The following is an 18,780-nucleotide window of genomic DNA, read 5'->3' on the forward strand; positions in this document are numbered from 1 at the left end:
TAATACAGGAATGAGTTTTAGGATGGAAATTAACTAAGTTATCATTGCCTCATTGAAAAATTGCTGGAGATCAGCATTTAAAGTATTGGATATTCAAGAAGCCGATGCTATTTTTGGAGGGCAAGACTTCTAAAACTGGAAAGTGGAATGCAATGTGCTCTCATCAGCAAAACTATGGATAGGAGTTCCAGTCAATGGAAGAAGGTCATATACAAGACAAAAAGAGAGAGAGGAAGAACTGAACTTGGATAAAACTAGCACTGGTGAAGAAGTTAGAAGACAGACAACCATCTACCATCACCTGCAGTGGGTGCGCAGAGAGAAAACTGGATACCCAATCAAAAAAAAAAAAAAAACAGTTGGCAATCCATAAGATGAAAGCTTGTTTAGAAGACCTTTATGCCAAACACAATCAAAAGCATTAGAAGTGTCAAGAGGAACTGCTTGAATTTTACCAAACATTTCCTTTGAATTTGTCCATAGATGGGTAACATAAGCCAATATATCACCAGTGAATCAACACTGATGGAATCCATATTGGCAATCATTAATCAGATGGAAAGTTTCAAGATAGTTTACAAACTGGTAGTTGATGGATTTCTTTGTTACTTTAGGAAGAGTAGTGGTAAGGGACAGTAATTTGATATGAGGGGTTTGTTACCCGTTTTTGGAACTGGTTGGATATGAGCAAATTTCCAAGCAGAAGGAAACACCAGTGTAAAAAGAAAGTGTAAAATGGCAGCCCACAACAGGAGTAAGCTTAAGAGCACAGGTTTTGAGAGCAAGTGGGGAAACACCTTCAAGACTTGGAGTTTTCTTGGTATCAAGATTTTTAAAAATTCTTCTGACATCTTTTGATGAAAGACCACAGGAGGCATTGAGTGGATATGGAAGATCGTCAATACAAGAGTTAGAAAAAAAAGTCAGCTTTATCTTTAGCTTAGGTGGCAGTAGAACCATCAGGTTTTAACATAGGTGGACGTGCAGATGGTCAAAAACTTAAGGCTAGTAGCTTTCGCAAGAGACCGGAGTGCTTGACTAAAGTTTTATTCAAGAAGACAGTTTTCTACACTTAGCCTGATCAAAATCTATTTGGGCTGATTACTAACTGCCCTACAATCGTTGAGAATTTTGGTGTAGGCAGAAAATGGACCTGGAGATTTGGATACAAGCCAATAGTGATATGCAACAATATACCTAGGTGGTAGATGACTCTCATCAACCGGTGAAATACCACCACTTTGCTTATTGGAGGCTTGAAGTGGTGGAACCCATGTTTAGTCTCTAGAGCTAAGTTCCGGTCAACCCTTCCCAATCTCTTCCATCATGCAGTATGATTGATGACTTTTGAGGTTATGATGAATGTCGTGGCGAGATCCAATATTCCTTACATTTCGAGGGTACAGCTCTAAAACGGTGTTCGCAGGCAGGCCGCTAGTTAGTACATCGGACCGAACCTATTGGTAACTCTCTAGGAGGCTTCCGGATCAGCTAGTGTATAATCTTGCTACCTCTGCTCTGCCAGATAGTGACTGGAGGGAGTCCAAGTAGTGTGTATGCAGGGAGTATTCTCGAGGCCACGTTATGTCAAGGATCTGGGTATATTCTTACCACATGTACGCCATATCCAAAAATTCCATTACTTCATACAGCAAGTCCCACCCACTTTTTCTTACTATTGAATACACCATGAATTGTCAAACTAATAGAGCAAGCTCATCTGCGAAAAGATCTAAACCTCCCATGCACTTCCTAATTCATTTCACAAATATACGTAGTCTCAATTCTAATCTCAACGATGTCCATTTCCACTTGCAGTCTGTCAAACCCCATGTACTTTTTCTGACAGAGTCTCAGTTATCCATTGATTCAACTACTGCTCACCTCAGATGCCCAAATTATTCGCTGTATATTCCTTTCGCCTCAAAGGTGGTACTTGTGCATATGTCCGTTCTGATATTCCCTGTCAGAGACTTGGCAATTTGGAATCTCCTCTCTTTGATCTTCTCTAGCTTAAAATCTCTCTACCTCATTGTGTCAAATTCATCTGTTGTCTCTACTGCTCTCCCAACTCCACTAATCACTTGGAGCTCTTTGACTTCCTCTCTTTGCAACTTGACTTTCTCCAGTCCAACTTTCCTAACAGTGAGGTAATTTTCCTTGCCGATTTTAATGTTCACAACTCCAGCTGGCTTCCGTTTTCTAGTCACACTGACCCAACAGGTTGAGATGCTGACGCTTTTGCAATTACTAATGACCTAGCACAGATTGTTCATTTACCTACAAGAATACCGGACAATCCTAATCATACAGCCAATACGCTTGATCTTTTTCTCACAAACATCCCTTCTAAGTACATGGTCGAAGTGAGATGTCCTTTAGGCACTTCAGATCACAACTTGGTGATTGTCTCTTCTCCAATGGAACCTTAATCTCATGCTTTCTCAAGTTTAATCTCAAGTTTTCTCAAGAGTAGAAAACTTGCTTCTTGCCCTAATGGTAGCCGAGCATTCTGTTCTCTCGCCAAAGCTATTGGCCGCAACTTTTGCCCATCTCTGCTCCCACCTCTGTGCAAACCAGATGGTTCTGTTGTCACTTCAGCCAAGGATAAAGCTGACCTGCTAGCATCCCATTTTTCTTCCAACTCATGTATTAATGATTTTGGTAAAACGCCTCCCACCATTCCCAACACGCTCCATTCAATGCCTCCTGTGGTCTTCCATCAAAAGGATATCAGAAGGATTTTGATGAATCTTGATGCTAAGAAAGCTCCAGGTCCTGATGGTATTTCTCCACTTGTTCTCAAAACCCGTGCTCCTGAACTTACTCCTATTCTTTGCTGCCTTTTTTTCACTTTCTTATTCCAAAGGTGTTTTTCCTTCTGCTTGGAAATTTGCTCATATCCAGCCAGTTCCTAAAAAGGGTGACAAATCCCTCCCATCCAATTATCGTTCCATTGCAATTACTTCTACTCTTTCTAAAATAATGGAGAAATCAATTAACCGCCAACTCTTAAACTACCTAGAAACCTTCCGTCTGATCAACGATCGCCAGTATGGATTCCGTCAGTGTCGATCCACTGGTGATATTCTGGCTTACGTTACCCATTTATGGACTAATTCAATGGAAAGGTTCGGTGAAACACAAGTAGTTGCTCTTGACATCTCAAAGGCTTTTGATCGTGTTTGGCATAAAGGTCTTCTAAACAAGCTTCCATCTTATGGTTTGCCAACTGTTTTTAGTAATTGGTTATCCAGTTTTCTCTCTGATTGCTCACTGAGGGTGATGGTAGATGGCTCTCTGTCTTCTAGCTTCTCCACTAATGCCAGTGTCCCCCAAGGTTCAGTTCTTTTCCCCACTCTTTTCCTCTTGTATATTAATGACCTTCTTCCATTGACTGGAAATCCTATCCATAGTTTTGCCGATGATAGCACATTGCATTCCATTTGAGAAACCTTGTCCTGCTCAGTCAGCTTCAAGTTCTCGAAAATCTGCTACCAATTCCTTAAATGCCGATCTTCAGGTAATTCTTCAGTGGGGCAAAGACAACTTAGTTGATTTCAACCCTTCTAAAACTCAGTCTTGTCTTATATCTCGCAAAAAGAATTCTTCTGCTCCTATGCTTATCTTTAGTGACACTCCGATTTCTAGGCAAAATGATATATCTCTTTTGGGGATTACCCTGACTTTTAATCTCTCTTGGCACAAGCACATTACAAATATTGCTTCCTCTTCATCTAAAAAACTTGGTTTTCTCTTTCGCTCTCGGCGTTACTTTTCTTCCAAACAGCTGCTCACTCTGTATAAATCACAAATCCGCCCTGCCATGGAATATTGTTCCCACATCTGGGGTGGTGCCCCCAAAACCTCTCTCAGGCTTCTTGATTCCATTCAGAAGAGGGCAGTTAGGTTAATTAATGATTCATCTCTAACAGAGTCTCTCCACTCGCTTTCTCATAGACGTACTGTTTCTGCTGCATGCCTCTTCTACAGATACTTCCATGGGCACTGTTCTTCTGAATTGGCTTCTATAATTCCCGCTCTTTCTTTCAAAACAGTCCGAACACGTGCCGCCACCAGCCAACATCCATTTACTGTCAAACTTCAAACCCTCAGAACCAACTTTTCATCTTCCTCATTTATTCATTCAACTGCCGTTTTCTGGAACAACCTTCCTTCATACGTATTTTCTGAAAATTACAATCTACAAAAGTTCAAGTCCAATGTCAACAAATATCTTCTTTCGTCTTCTCAGCCTCCAACCCAAGCACGGTACTAAGTACTATAGGTTCTAATACCTGTCGTGTTTGGGGTTCACAAAAAAAAAAAAAAAAAAATCTTGAACAGTCTTTGTACATTTAAAACAGTAATCTAACCAAGGAAAAGAATAGAAATCTCCCAAGTCATCCCATTTTGCATTCTTATAATGCTAAACAACACAAGCTGAGAATGGCTTGGCTCTGAGAGAAAGACTCCAGTTAGAAAAGAGACCATCACTAAGTTTAGATCCAAGGTGCCCAGAGGACCACTCACCTCAACTGTGTACTTGGAAGAGTTGTTTCTGAGAAAAAGATCAAGAGTGTTGGCTGTGTGGTTAGGATTGTTGGGTATTCTGGCAGGTAAATGAGCAGTTTGTGTGAGGTTATTAGTAATTGCAAAAGCCTCAGCATCTCAACCAGCTGGTTCCATGCAACTAAAAAAATGATGTGCAGAGCACGCATAGCAATAGTTATGTGAAACTTCTCTAGGCAAACATTTATCACTTGACCAAGGATCCCGTATTGACTGTATGAATGCCACAGGCGACGACTCTGCATGAGATACGAGATGTTCCATTACCAAATCTAGTTTTGGAAAGTGCTGTAGAATCAAATGATATTTAAAACCAATTTGACTTACATCCTCATTTGAAAATGCTGGTAGTCACAGGGCAGCCTTTACTATTTGAAATTTGAATGGACTAGGTGTACTCTTTATGGGTACGTATATTTGAATCCACATATTTTTAGTTATACTTTTCATGGCTTCTAAAGCGTTGTTTGTCAGGAATGTGTGTGCTTATTAGTTGTTGTAGTGTAGCTGCTACAGCTATTCAACTTGGATCTTGTTGAGTTGAAGGGTTAATTTATTATTCTTCTGTAAATATCATTTCACTCACTTGTGACAACTTTAAGCTAGGAGGCATATCATCTCACTTTTAGCCGGGTGGGTAAAGTGCCTGCTTGGCAACCCAGAGGTCGCGGGTTCGAATCCCGCCTCGGGCTTGGATCAAAGTACTGCAAAAAAAACCTTGGGAGGTGCATTATGGCCACAGAAGCTGATGCGCCAACAACTACCAAAATAAATAAAATAAAATAAAATCTCACTTTTATTGTGGAGTTTTTCACTCCTGAAATTTCTTCTTCCACTTTGTATATGTATTGCTATCCCAGACTGACATTTGTCACTCTCTTTGTTTTATACATTGCAGATTTTATTTTATTTCCTTAAAATTGGTATTATTAGTGTCGTACTTTTAAGCCGACATAGAAAAATATGTGCTTGATTAACTTTCTTAAACTTTATCTCACATTTAATCAGTGTTAACAAGAATATCACATATACATACACTTGAGTTAGTTGGTTTACTGTTTGTGACCACAAACTCTATCAGTACCTGTTGTATTTTTTTCTGATATTACCCACACAGGTGATGATCATTGAGAAGTTTTTATTAATGGGAACGTAACATTATGTTAAAAAGCACCGTTTCTGTACACAACAAACTAACTGTACTTGGTTGGACAGTGTGGACTAAGGTTTTTTTGGCGGCCTCTTTACTAAGGATGGCCGGTTTTGGCATAAGCTTCAACACAAGAAGTACAATAGCAGCTAATGCGGGAAACCCTAGAGTCCACCACAACAACAGACGAATATTTTCCCCAGGGGCTCACATCTGGTATGGGCTTGGCACACCCAGCGTCCCGAGCTGGATATCATCATTCTTCTCTTTCTTGGTGATTCCTTTCTACTTCTCTCTCTCTCTCTCTGCTTTTTTTTTTGGTCAGTGCAGCATAAGCCTCAAGGCTTCCTTGCATATGGATTATATGGATTATAATAATACTAATATAAACGAGTACTTTGTATAAAATGAGTTTGTATTAATGAGATTTTACTGTACTTCTAAAACAATGATTTGCGAGCAATAAATATTTTTCTTTTGGGCCTGTTAGGCAATGCTATATTATTATTGCTCTATAAGGGAAAGTTTAAATGCATGCAGTCATACAGTGAATAGCTTGCATTAACTCGTGTGTAAATCCAGTTGCGAAGAAGTTTTGAAAAAATACAAATCAGCGAGCTCTCTTGAAAAAACTCAACATTTTAAAAATTCCTCATAGCAATACTTGAGTATGAGAGAATATTCAGCCGTGTATAAAAAAAAAATCACTTCAGATTTCTTTTTTGTCAAAACTTTGGAAATACTCTCTACAGCAAAATCTTGATTACAGGACCATTGTTACAAAACTTTGACTCAATATTTCTGAAGAGGGGAATAATATGCAGGAGTGTCATTCTTGCAAAACTCCTAATCAGGGATATACAATGTGCGTTGTCACTGAAAAGACTGGATTTTGAAAAATCTCCTGTTTTCCTTCTGCTTACAGTTACTGTAAGCAGTTCAGGTTTCCAAAGGTCATTGTGGCAGCTATTGCATGGTTTTCACTACTTCAAGTCTTCGTGAAGTTGGTTTGGTTTTTTTTTAGGAGCATTAGCAACTAAGGCCATATTGCTCTGGGATATGCGGTGGTCATTCCCTGAACTTTCCGCATCCTCCGTATTTGGTGGTAATGGGCTCGAACCCCAGTCTAATCAAGAAGCGTGTGCTACGCACTGCTGCTCCTTCCCACCTGGCTACGGAGGCTCCGTCTTCTTGAAGTAAAATGGTTGTATTGCATTAGGTGATAAGTGTCATCTCCCTTCAAATACCATCTACTGCCTAGCATTACTGCTGATTGCAATAAAGATATAGTATTAGAGAATAATAGCTATTCCTCTGTGTTAAATGGATCACACCTTGTTCTCTACTTACATTGGTTCCTAAGAGCATAATAAGTATAATATTTTTGACATGAAATGCTAATAATAATGATTCACCAATTATATAGCAATAATCAGTAATGAATATTTCAGCTCTTTTTAAGTCTTGACCAGTACTAAACTTAAAAATCTTAAGAGCAGCAACCATCTGATTGTCTGCATCAATCAATCAATCAATAAAAAGACAACTTATATAAAGCCACCTGAAAGTTGTCTTTTTTTATTATCTCCTAACCTGTAGCTCTAAACTTAGTAGCCATTCCTACCCCATTATTACCCACCTTCTGTGTTTCTTTGATTTCCCTCTACAGATTTTAAATTCAGTTAGAAATTTCTATTCTGTATGCCCTCCCTCCCTCTCTCCCTCCCTCCCTCCCTCCCTCCCTCCCTCTCTCTCTCTCTCTCTCTCTCTCTCTCTCTCTCTCTCTCTCTCTCTCTCTCTCTCTCTCTCTCTCTCATCTGTTTTCCTATTTCAAAGGCGCCTCCGTAGCCAGGTGGGAAGGAGCAGCAGTGCGTAGCACACCCTTCTTGATTAGACCGGGGTTCGAGCCCGTCACCACCAAATACGGAACATGCGGAAAGGTCAGGGAATGACCACCGCACCGGAGCAATATGGCCTTAGTTGCTAATGCTCCTAAAAAACCAAATAACAACAACAACAACCTATTTCAATCTGATTTAAGATTTTTTCATTTTTAATATCTTTCAACCCCCATGGTTAATTTTTACATGACAAAATTTCACCCATTTGTTTATCAGCCTTGATGAAATTGGTTACTTACCAGATATTCCCCTCAGTATTCTGTTAAGAATTTAATTTTAAATTTTTTTTTAATTGGTTCATCGTTCTACATTTCATACACATGTTGTGTATTTATACTTATGTTTCATATATAATTGTTTGGTGTTTTTTTTTTTTTTTTTAAGGAGCATTAGCAACTAAGGCCATATTGCTCCTGGGATATGCGGTGGTCATTCCCTGACCTTTCCGCATCCTCCGTATTTGGTGGGCACAGGTTCAAACCCCAGTCTAATCAAGAAGTGTGTGCTACGCACTTGCTGCTCCTCATGTTTTATTTAAATCAATTTGGATGTTATTTCTATGACTGTATTCTAGTTAACTGATATTAATTTTACTAATTCATTATTTTATAATGTAAATGCGATCTTTACTGTAAGGTTCCTAGGTACATGCAGTTACCCTACCTTTACAAACCAGTCACGGCACTAAGCCAGACCAGTGGTGTCCAACCTTTTACTGTACTGGGACCATATTCAAAGTTAGATTTGTTTTGCAGGCTACACTGAGTGATTTGAGAAAAATTAGTGTTACATTTTCCATATCTTGTTACATGTAAAAGGAAGTTTCTATTTTCATGTTACTGTGTTTTATTTTCAGGCTACATATAAAAAATGCAAATTTGCAACATTTATGTACAACAAATCTATGTCAGTGATTTATTTTTTACATTTTATTAAAATTATAAAAATATGATTTACTTTTGCTTTTTAATAAAAATACCTTACTTTTGCTTTTAAATGCTTACTTTTGCTTTTAAATGCTCACTTCAGAAAATTTACAACCTGAAAAGGATCAGTTCACTGCTTTTTAATATTAAGGTGAATAAATAAATATAATGATACACCTAAAGTAGAAAATATTGGAAAATTTTATTAAATACAATACACAATAACATTTACTGAACAAAACTTAACATTTAACTAGATGATTGAGGCTGAATATTTTTAGATGATTGTTCAAAATTTGGTTAAAAATTTGTAATGCCAATTCTCAATATGGAATGAAGATGATCATCTGTTATTTTGTTTCTTTTAAAATTTTTGATTTCAAGTGCAAAAAAAATTTGCTCACAAACACATTAATCTGAAAAAAGTAGCCATTTTCTTGACATTTTCTTTTATTAGTGGAAAATCTTCGGATGGGAGAGCCTTGTCGAATTCAAGTAGTTTATTTTCGATGTCCTATACTTATTTTTGAATCATGTTTTGGCTTAAAGATCAGTTCTTTCCAATATCTTCTACTCTTCGAATAATTGTTTGTTCAGACAAACTGTCTTGTATCATTGTTCGTTTCTCCAGACAAATTTCTTCCACAACTTTTAACAAACAACATTTAACGAATTGACCATCACTGAATGGTTTACTTTCAAAAGCGATCAAATGTGCAACTTAATAACTGGCACTTACAACATAAATTTCTTGACTAATATGTTTTCAGTGTGTTTTATTGATTTCTTAATTTGTTTTGTAACTTTGAACACTTCTTTTAGCAACATTCCTTTACATTGATCGTAAGATTTATGCTTGGAATCATAGTATCGTTTTAAATTCTATTCTTCTTTAAAAACTGACACACTCTCCTTACATACCAAACAGACTGCTTTTTCGTCGTACTCAATGAAGAAATAATCTTCAGTCCACCTTTTATTAAAAACACGACACTCCAAATCGACTTTCCTTTTTCGGAACATTTTTAAGCATAATTTTTTTAATTCAATATAATAACAGTTATATCAAAATAGTAGAATTTCACAATATGAAAAGATGAATACATACATAACTCTATTTAGCATACACGTGATTGCACTGGACTATGTGTACATGTTTGATACAGTCGAGCTCGACACTTGCTGTGGCACGACTTCCTAAAATGCTGTTTTAGTTCACTTTCCACATGGACCATATAAAAATTATTTGTGGGCCATAGGTTGGACACCACTAATGTTGATAATAATTTATGCAAAATTCTATCTGGAACATTTTCATTAGATATGAGTATATTGGATGTTACGTGCAGAATATGTCCTCCTTTTAAGTTTCAGTAAACTAACTAATTTTCATTTCTTAATCTTTATTAAGAAATGAAAATTAGTTAGTTTACTGAAACTTAAACTGGGGGCATAGTGTTATTATTTTTTTGTGATTGCACAAAGAAATAATGTAATTTCTTTACATTAAAATTCACAACTGAAGTTTTGACTTCAGCTGTGAATTCCTTGTTTATCTGTTTTTATATATTTCCATTCATGTGATTTTTTTTTTTTCCCTACAAAGTTGCATTTATTATTTTTGTATTTTTTTTTAAATAAAAATACCTTCTTATTTTCAGAGAACTAGCTCCTAGTGTCTTCAGTTTACCTTGTCCCATTTGTGATGAAGACATTCCTATTGTTTCAGACAACACAGCCTTTTTAGTTTCACACCTTAGGGAAGTACATAGACAGGAACCATGTCCCATATGTGAGAAGCTGTTTGACACTACCTTTCCACCTGAATATTTCCAGTTTCATGTTGAAAGTCATTTCACAAATTGAAGCTGTTTGTTGCCTGTAAATTGAATTAATTGAATTTTATGGTTAAGATGTTGTACCAAAAAGTGAATATTATTGTATGGAGACACACACATCATAATAAAGAAATCTGTAAATGCAGTTAATATTAAAATGATTTCTGTAGATTTTTACTTACGTTTTAATTGTAGTAACTTTTTTAAAATTTTTTTTAAGTAAGAAAATTTTTCGGTTGATAAGCTTATTATCTGTTAGGAATTTTATATTTTATGTGGAATCTTAAATTATAGACATTCAGAAAGATTTTTAGTAGATATTGTTGATATATTGAAGGATGAACATTATGTGGTTGTTCATAATAAATTATTTTGAAATGTGCTTACCAATAATTAAACCACATGAATTGTTTTATCAAGAGAAATAAAGTAAGTTGAATTTCCGCACAATAGAATTGCTTAATTAGTAGTGCTTTTGGATTCCACATTAGTTCATATCATCAGGTCTAACCATGAAATATAGCTAGCCTTCAAATCTTTCATTATTAGGCCTAATGACAGGATTCAGTATGGAATCCATTTGCCAGTTATTAAGTGTGGAAGTTTTAACTTAAAGTAATAGTTGGTAGTCAAAATTCATGTGATAACAACAATTCATGAGGTTTAATTAATGTTATTCGCATTTCAAATAAGCAAAACAGTTATGCTTTCAAATTAAGTGTTCCTCTTATGTTAAGTCATTTAAAAATAGCAGAAAATATTTAGCATAGCATGAAATAAGCTTCTTTGTTATTTCTCATAAAATTATATATGCTTTTATAGTGGATTGAAGTGATTGTTTTGTGGGGGAATAAATTATGAATAATTATAAGAAGTAGCACCATTCAAGATGATGTAAATGCATATTATACTCTTATTGCATGAAATTTTTGGCATTGTAATTATATTATTTTGTATACAAATTATACAAAAACAGATGAAAACCTTTGATTTCTTTAGGTTCTTATATTAGTCACTAAATTTTCTCAGTTTATCATATGGATTTTATAATAATAACAGTGCATTATTTTAAAGCAGTCAAGCTTTAATGAAGGCAAGTAAATTCAAGTAAGAATAAAAGTGTTGCATTTGTTTGGGTGTCTTAATAATTTGCAAAAGTTAAAAGGATAATAATGCCAATTATTTGATTAATTTCCACAGTTATTCTATTTGAAAGAGTCTTAAGTTTTAGGTGAAATATAGTAACTAGCTGTTTTATATACAATATTAATCTTTTTGGAAGATATTTAAGTGATGGAGCCATCCTGGCTCTGTAGCTGCACATGTTTGCAGTTTTACCTTGTATCTGCATGATGCTGTGTGTATGGCTGTCATAACAATGAAGTTGTTTATACTCACTCCTGCCATGTGACTGCCCCAGAGTATAAACTATTACATTCTTCCAAATTTTTAGATTTTTTTCAGTTTCAAATGAGCACTCTGAACTCAGTGTTATTGATTTTATACATATATTTTTCTTACTTGTTATAGAATGGAATCCTTTAAATAAACTGTATTCTGGGATGGCAGATTTCTTAAAATAGATCTAAATATTCATACATGAAGGGAGTTCGGTATGTATATGTATTTTAGTGGCATCATTTATGGAAAGGAAATACTGTCTTCTTAATACAGAATATGCCTGTAACCTTATTTTTCTTTCCCTTTGTGTATGTGAATTATATAAAAAATATTGATAATAACATAATTAGTATTTCTAGCTGCAACATATGTTAAGCTGGAAAGAAAAGGTTCTGAACTGCTAACTGCCAGGAAAGCAACAGTTCAGGTCTTTGAAATAAAAATTTTAAATGAATATATTGAGGTAGTTCTTGAAATACAAGTTTGATACTCATATGAGTCATAACTTTCAAGCTTCTGTAGTATGCTTTTGCATATTTATCATTGTAGGATTTTTTTTTTTTTAAATCCTTCATCTTCTGTAATGTTCCACGAAAACAAATTAAAAATACCTTATTTGGTAGTAAGCGTAGGCAAAGCATTTTATAAAACTATGGGCTTAGAGAATTATATTAGCGAACGTGAGCTCATTCTCAGAATGCGTTATAACATATTTGTAAATTTTTACACTGCCCAATAAACTTTTTTTTTAATACTTAAATGATGAAGAGTGTTCTTATCCCTGTTTTTTTATATATATAGAACAGCATTATTTGTTAATATTTGTTTTCTCCACTTGAAGCATTAACTGTTGGTATTGTTTTCAATACCAACAAGATAGTCACGCATAAAGTGAACTTTTTTTTTTTAAAAATGAAAATAGTGTGAATTGCTCTCTCTCACTTGCACAACGTTGGGCAGGAGCATAGTATATTGTTCTTTGTTCTGGCATTGTGTTTAAATAGGATGTACAGATTTATGAATAAAGGAACATAGAAACTGTTTAATTTATTACACTTTTTCATTTTTATTTCAGTTATATATTTTAATAGACTAACATTAAATGCAAATTTATATAATCATAAGTGGGTGCTTGGGGGCTCCTAGTAGGTTATAAAACTATTTCCCACACAAAAACTTAATGGAAAAACATATCTTCATTGTTTTTCAACAAAATATTGGACTTCAATTGGTATGTTGGAATCTACCAACATACCAATTTTTACTGAGAAATATCATATTGAATAACAGATCTAGTCTGTTATTCAAAACTGATTTCCACGCAATAATTGAGTGACCAAACAATGTTGAGATTTTTGGCATTAATGCCTCATTTAAAGTTTATGCCTAAGGTGTAGAAGTTTTAAGTATTTTATGACTGGAGGTTATTACAAAGGGATGAATGAGTCTACTCAGGTATTATGTGAATAGATGCTTCACTGGTTGGACAAAGTTGATTAGTCATTCTCATGTTCTGGTTTTTTCCTAGAGAAAAAAAAAGATTTTTGTTTCTGCTCTATGTTTCTGAACTACTTTTGTGGAAATTACTAACTCAGCTGTAAAGGTGTAGAAGTTTTAAGTATTATGACTGGAGGTTATAAGCTCAGGTTACATATTGAATTACTGGAGCATGCTGTTTAACACATTTTTTCTATGACTTGTAGTAATGTTCAAGTGATACTATATAAAAAAAAAAATCAGTGAGAAGTTCTAATGCATGACTGTTATAAGCTCATAAATGTTAAAACATTAAATGATAGGATGCTGTTATTGTGCTCCTTGTAGAATAAATTTAGGTCTATGGTAGGTAAGAATATTTTATATTAAATGTAATTAAAACTAAAATGATAAGGATTGGCCTATTCAAAATTTACAGATTTTCACAATAAATTATGAAAATCTGTAAATTTTCATGCAAAAAAACAAAGAATGCAGCTATTAAAGATAAGAAACTATAAATGTGGTAATATAAAAAAATTAATCTTCAAAGGCTCCAAAAACATAATAAAATAAAAATAAATAAATAAGCCAAAGCTTTGATACTTTTTTGTGCATAATCAGTCGTCAGAAAAATTAAACACTATGGCTGGGAATGAAATCTGGAATAGTTTATTTAGTGTAACCTGCACAAGGAAGTTTTTTATGAATTAAACTTGCATACAATGACACACAGTGCATTAGTCATTAGTGGCGTGATGCAAGCATAGCAAATTGCAGTTAATAGCACATGATAGTTTCATTAACATGCTGTCTTCTTTTAATTGCAAATTAGAAAAAAAGTTATTTCCATTTTCCTAAACTAACCAGATGTAACACATTCATTAAAGAAAAGTTCAGCTGGGTGAAGTTAAAACAGAAACGAGGGAAAATTCAATCAGCAATACTGGTGGTTGCAGCAGTATGTAGAAAGCATTGAGGACAAGTTCCTTCATTTGGGATGCTGGACCTTCTTTGTTTGATATTAAAGTATATTTAATTTATATATCAAATAATCAATCGCATGAGATTTAGATTAGTGGCATTCATGTTATGAATTTAAAATGGAAGGTGCCCAGCTGTTAGTCATAATTAGTGAAAGCAACAAAAGCTAATATCAGCTTTGTTATACAAGCACCACTTGTGTAACCAAGTTTTTCAGCAGTAAAAGATCTATGGCAAAGATTTTTAGTAATAAAACATTGTTGGTTTTCACTCTTTTGTTGCCCTCATTTCTTACTTTCATTAACCAGCTTATCTTAATGAAATTGTTACATTTGGTTAGGTTATGAAAATGGGAATGAGCTAATAATATTTTTATTTCTAATTTATAACTAAAATAAGACAATGTACTAATGAAACTTCCAAGCACTGCTGATTGTAGTTTTCTGTGCCTTCTCATTATCAGTGGAGCTGAGTATAAGAAAAAAATATTGGCAAATAAATATATATATATATGAGGTGTCAAATGGTTCTTGGACTATAACAAAGAAAAAAAATTTGCTTACTAGCTGTTGATTGTGTTGTTAACATGCATCATTCATGAACATAGCTCATGACATATGAGTGTGAAACTAGTTTCTTTGGGTTTTTCCAAAACAATATAGAAATTAAAATTTGTATATTGAATGTTGAACTGATTTGAGGATAAAATTGTCTTCCTTTGCTCCTAACATAAAGTTGCCATGTGATATTAAATATCCTTCATTAGTTCCCTGTTTAAAAGATAAAGTGCACATAATAAGTGACTTATTATAAGATTAAATAAAGAGGGAAATTTTGTTAATTTTTTTTTCTTCATTGTTCTTATGTGCATTTATATATTTTTGGGCTGAAAAAAAAAAAAAGTACTGAAGAAAAAAAATCTGTTCTCCAGTTATATGAAGTTTGGGAAACTGATCTAGTATATAAAGAACAAATGGGTAATGGCTGTTTATATACTATTGGATGATATTCAGTGGTTTAAAAGAGAATTTTGAATTGTTTGTGTTAGGTTAATATTAATATACCAATACATCTTATAGAAGCCATGGCAGCTTATGTGCCATCAAACTCCCATGACAACAACAACAGCAGCTTGTAGAAATATTAATATTAACCTTAACCCAAATTAAAAGATGCATATAATGGTGAGTTGTGTACCAATTGACATTGGTTGATCAGATTGTAAAATTGTTAAAGTTAAAGGGTAGAACCTCAAAAATCTGGAACTTTTTGAATATTCCTGTGAGGATAAGCAACCATACAAGGGGAAATAGGCTAGCCAGACTTAAAAAAATCAAACAAACATCACAAGTGCTAGTTTTATAAATTATGTTCCATTAACAATTTCCAAGCATTGCTTTCTAATTAAACTGTATTCTCTAATAATAATAACAAATTAAACCTGAATATTAGACTACAGTAAGCCCTTGATTTAATGGACTAAATGGGGGAAGGGGTGTCTGCTATTGTCAAAAGTCTGTTAAATCGAATGTATTTTAAAAACATATATTAATAACAAACATACAATGTGTAGGATGTATTATAATGTACATTGAGTAATTTATACACGCCACTAAAACATCTGTTAAAAATATAAAAATAAATTTGACAGAAACCAAACTTTATTTTAAATAAACATGTCAAAAACTATACAATGCAACTAATGGATTGTTTCCACCACTTTTATTATTTTTCTTAAAGCTCACACAAAGTTATTTTCAGTGTGAACATTAGTTTTTTTTCATTTAAATCCATTTTAGAGGGGGAAAATACTTTAAAATTTTTTATACAATGGAGTTTCTTAAACTCCATTGAATAAAAAACACAAAAAAAAAACGTTAAAAAATACGTAATATTCAATATTAATATTAACCTAATTGAAAGAATCATAATTTTCAGAGTCAGAAACAACTCATGGAGGGAGGGATGTTAATTCCTTGCTGGTAGAGGGTTCTGGTGAAACAGGTCCAGTTGATGAAGTGGTAAAGAAATCATCAGGCGTCAGTTGCCTTACACCTTGGTGCTACTTCCTTATTACTGTAGATCGAAATTCTCTAAAATGTTCATAATAAGGAAGCACATCAGGATCTGATGATGATTCAATATAATGTATGATGTCATCCATATGCTGTCTTATAATAGACAATTCGATGAGGTGCAACTGATTCTTAGTCTTTGTCATCATCATAATCCTCTTGTTCTCCATGAAGAACATTTTCCGCAATCTCTCCCTCAGAAAAAATTTGGTAGCCCAGATGACCTTCATTTTCAAGCCACTGTTCCACATCATTCTCAGTTGCATTTTTGTTACTCACCCTCAAAAGAGTGTCCTGCAAATTAGACACCTCAGCTCCCTCAAAGTCCATTTCAGGTTCTACCTCATACAACTCCTTCCAAGTATTGGCCAAGGTAGTAATCTTCATATCTTTCCGCACAGCTGCTGTAAGTTGAAGATATCAGATCTGATGTTGTATGCATGTAAATTTTGCAGTGTCCTGGTGCCTCTTGTATCTTCTTCTGTTTCTTCCAAAACAACCATCACCTCTTCCAAAAACTTCTTATACAACCTCTTACAGGCAAAGATTACACCCTGATTCATCGACTGTATCAGTAAAGTAGTGTTAGGAGGCAGAAAAACACATTTCATTCTCCCATCTCTGCTAACTAACCTCTCAGCATTAGGATGAGCAGGTGCATTATCTAGCAGTAAAACAGCCTTTATTTCATTAGAAGGAATTTTCAACACATTTATCTGTCTGACAGCATCACACATCAGACAACACATCTGTCTGTGTTGTCTGATGTGTGATACTATCAGAATTAAATAGGTTTTAAATTTTTATACTATCAGATATAAATAGGTTTTAAATTTTTCCTTTAGGACAAATTTTTTGTCCATTAAATCCAAAGTCCATTAAATTGAGGACCTACTGTATGTATTATTATACCATTCAGAACATCAAAATTTTCAAAAATCTGGTATGTGTTAGTTCCTGAGGATGCCAGATTTATTAAGTTCTACTATATTTTATATGCACCTTAATGTTTAGTTTATGCATATAGCAACATTTTTTTTTTATATTTATACTGTGTATAATGTTATTGATCAGATAAAAAAAAAAGTACCATTTATACATATTCATATGTAACTTTCAGTAGTCTCTGTCTAGTATCCATTAGTGCTATAAAAAGGAGTTTTCAAAATACTCAGCCCTTCGTAGCATAAACCTTTATGGGGATTTTATTACTGCGGTATTATTGATTGCAAAAATTAAACCATTGAGAGAGTGTGTGTGTAGTTGCAGCCATGTTATATGCTCCCAAAGGATGCCGTTTGAAATTTACCTGTGACAACCTTTTTTTTTTAATCAAAATAACTGTGAATATAATGTTTAACTTTTTAGTTCTTTAGAATTGCTGCCTATATGAGTATAATTGGAATTTACATTGATATCTATGTTTTCACAAATGGGTTCTCTTGTAACCTTGTTAAGCTACTTACTTTTTTGGCTATTCTGATACTTGTTGGTTAATTTACTGAAATGGAATTATTTTAAAACTTTGATTTAGTTATGAATATTTATTTAGACATGCTTTTAAAAATAAAGCATTTGATGAAATGTATATATTTCAGTTCAGGATTTATTCTTAACTTGCTTTGGTAGACAAAACTTATACATTGAAATAATATGTAAAACAAAGTGTTGATAATTTGGCTTCATCCCCTTCTCTCCTCCATTTTCATATTATAGAGAAATTAGCAGCAAATTGGTTCCTTGCAGTTTGTGTGTGTGCACACTTGCTGTTTGAAATGACATAATTGCTGTGGATATACTGTCAAATAGACTGTACTTATGTCTTAACTCATGAAATGTGTACATATGTAGTTTACATGCGCCTCCTCCCTTTGTTTTTTTTCCCCTAATGAAATTAGAGAAGTGTGTGTGTTTCTGCTCTTTATACAGAATATGTGAGTGATGCTAAGTTTTGTACCATACAGACAAGTGTTACAAAATAAAAAAAATTTCTTTTGCTCTCAGCCATAGTACTTGTATTTTCTTAAAGCAACTATCTAATTTTTACTTCCAGAAATGTCCCATCATATAAAAATCATTCATCAAATAGTTTTTTGGAGGGATGGAGAACACATCAGTTTACTCTAGGATTCATCCTAGTTCTTGCTGAAAACTGAAGTAAGTGTTGCTAAAAATATATTGTCAATAGGTCGTGATATTGATTGGTTGGGAGAACTTGGTATTCTGGATGTCTATAATATCAAATCTCCGTTGGTAACAACTCTCTTTACACGAAACTTGTTTTTTCCTTGCTTCATTTTTCTTAACCATTCTCCCAGACTCTCTCTGTCTCTCCTTGTATCTGTATCTCATCTACACACTCATTTCTCAGGATTTAAATGTGCAGATGTACGTCAGAAAGGTCACCTGAGGTTGGTGTGGGCTATATGTGCACTCTGCCTCCCCTTTTTCCCCAGA

General features: G+C 34.2%; 1 protein-coding gene across 3 annotated transcripts in view; it reads left to right on the forward strand.

The window, feature by feature from the left end:
• LOC150089829 (uncharacterized) overlaps positions 1-10,525 on the forward strand; it is a 281,785-nt gene extending 271,260 nt beyond the window's left edge. The window contains exon 13 of one of the 3 annotated variants that reach the window (XM_090389668.1): positions 10,211-10,525. In XM_090389668.1, coding sequence (XP_090245794.1) covers positions 10,211-10,415 — 205 coding nt within the window. In that variant the 3' untranslated portion in view covers positions 10,416-10,525. The remainder of the gene's footprint in view (positions 1-10,210) is intronic. The other 2 variants (XM_090389667.1, XM_090389669.1) reach the window with 2 other exon arrangements.
• Positions 10,526-18,780: the final 8,255 nt, after the last annotated feature.

Source organism: Mastigoproctus giganteus, chromosome 2 (assembly GCF_048544385.1).
Source record: "Mastigoproctus giganteus isolate SK-2022 chromosome 2, ASM4854438v1, whole genome shotgun sequence".
In the NCBI taxonomy this organism is placed as follows: domain Eukaryota; kingdom Metazoa; phylum Arthropoda; class Arachnida; order Uropygi; family Thelyphonidae; genus Mastigoproctus; species Mastigoproctus giganteus.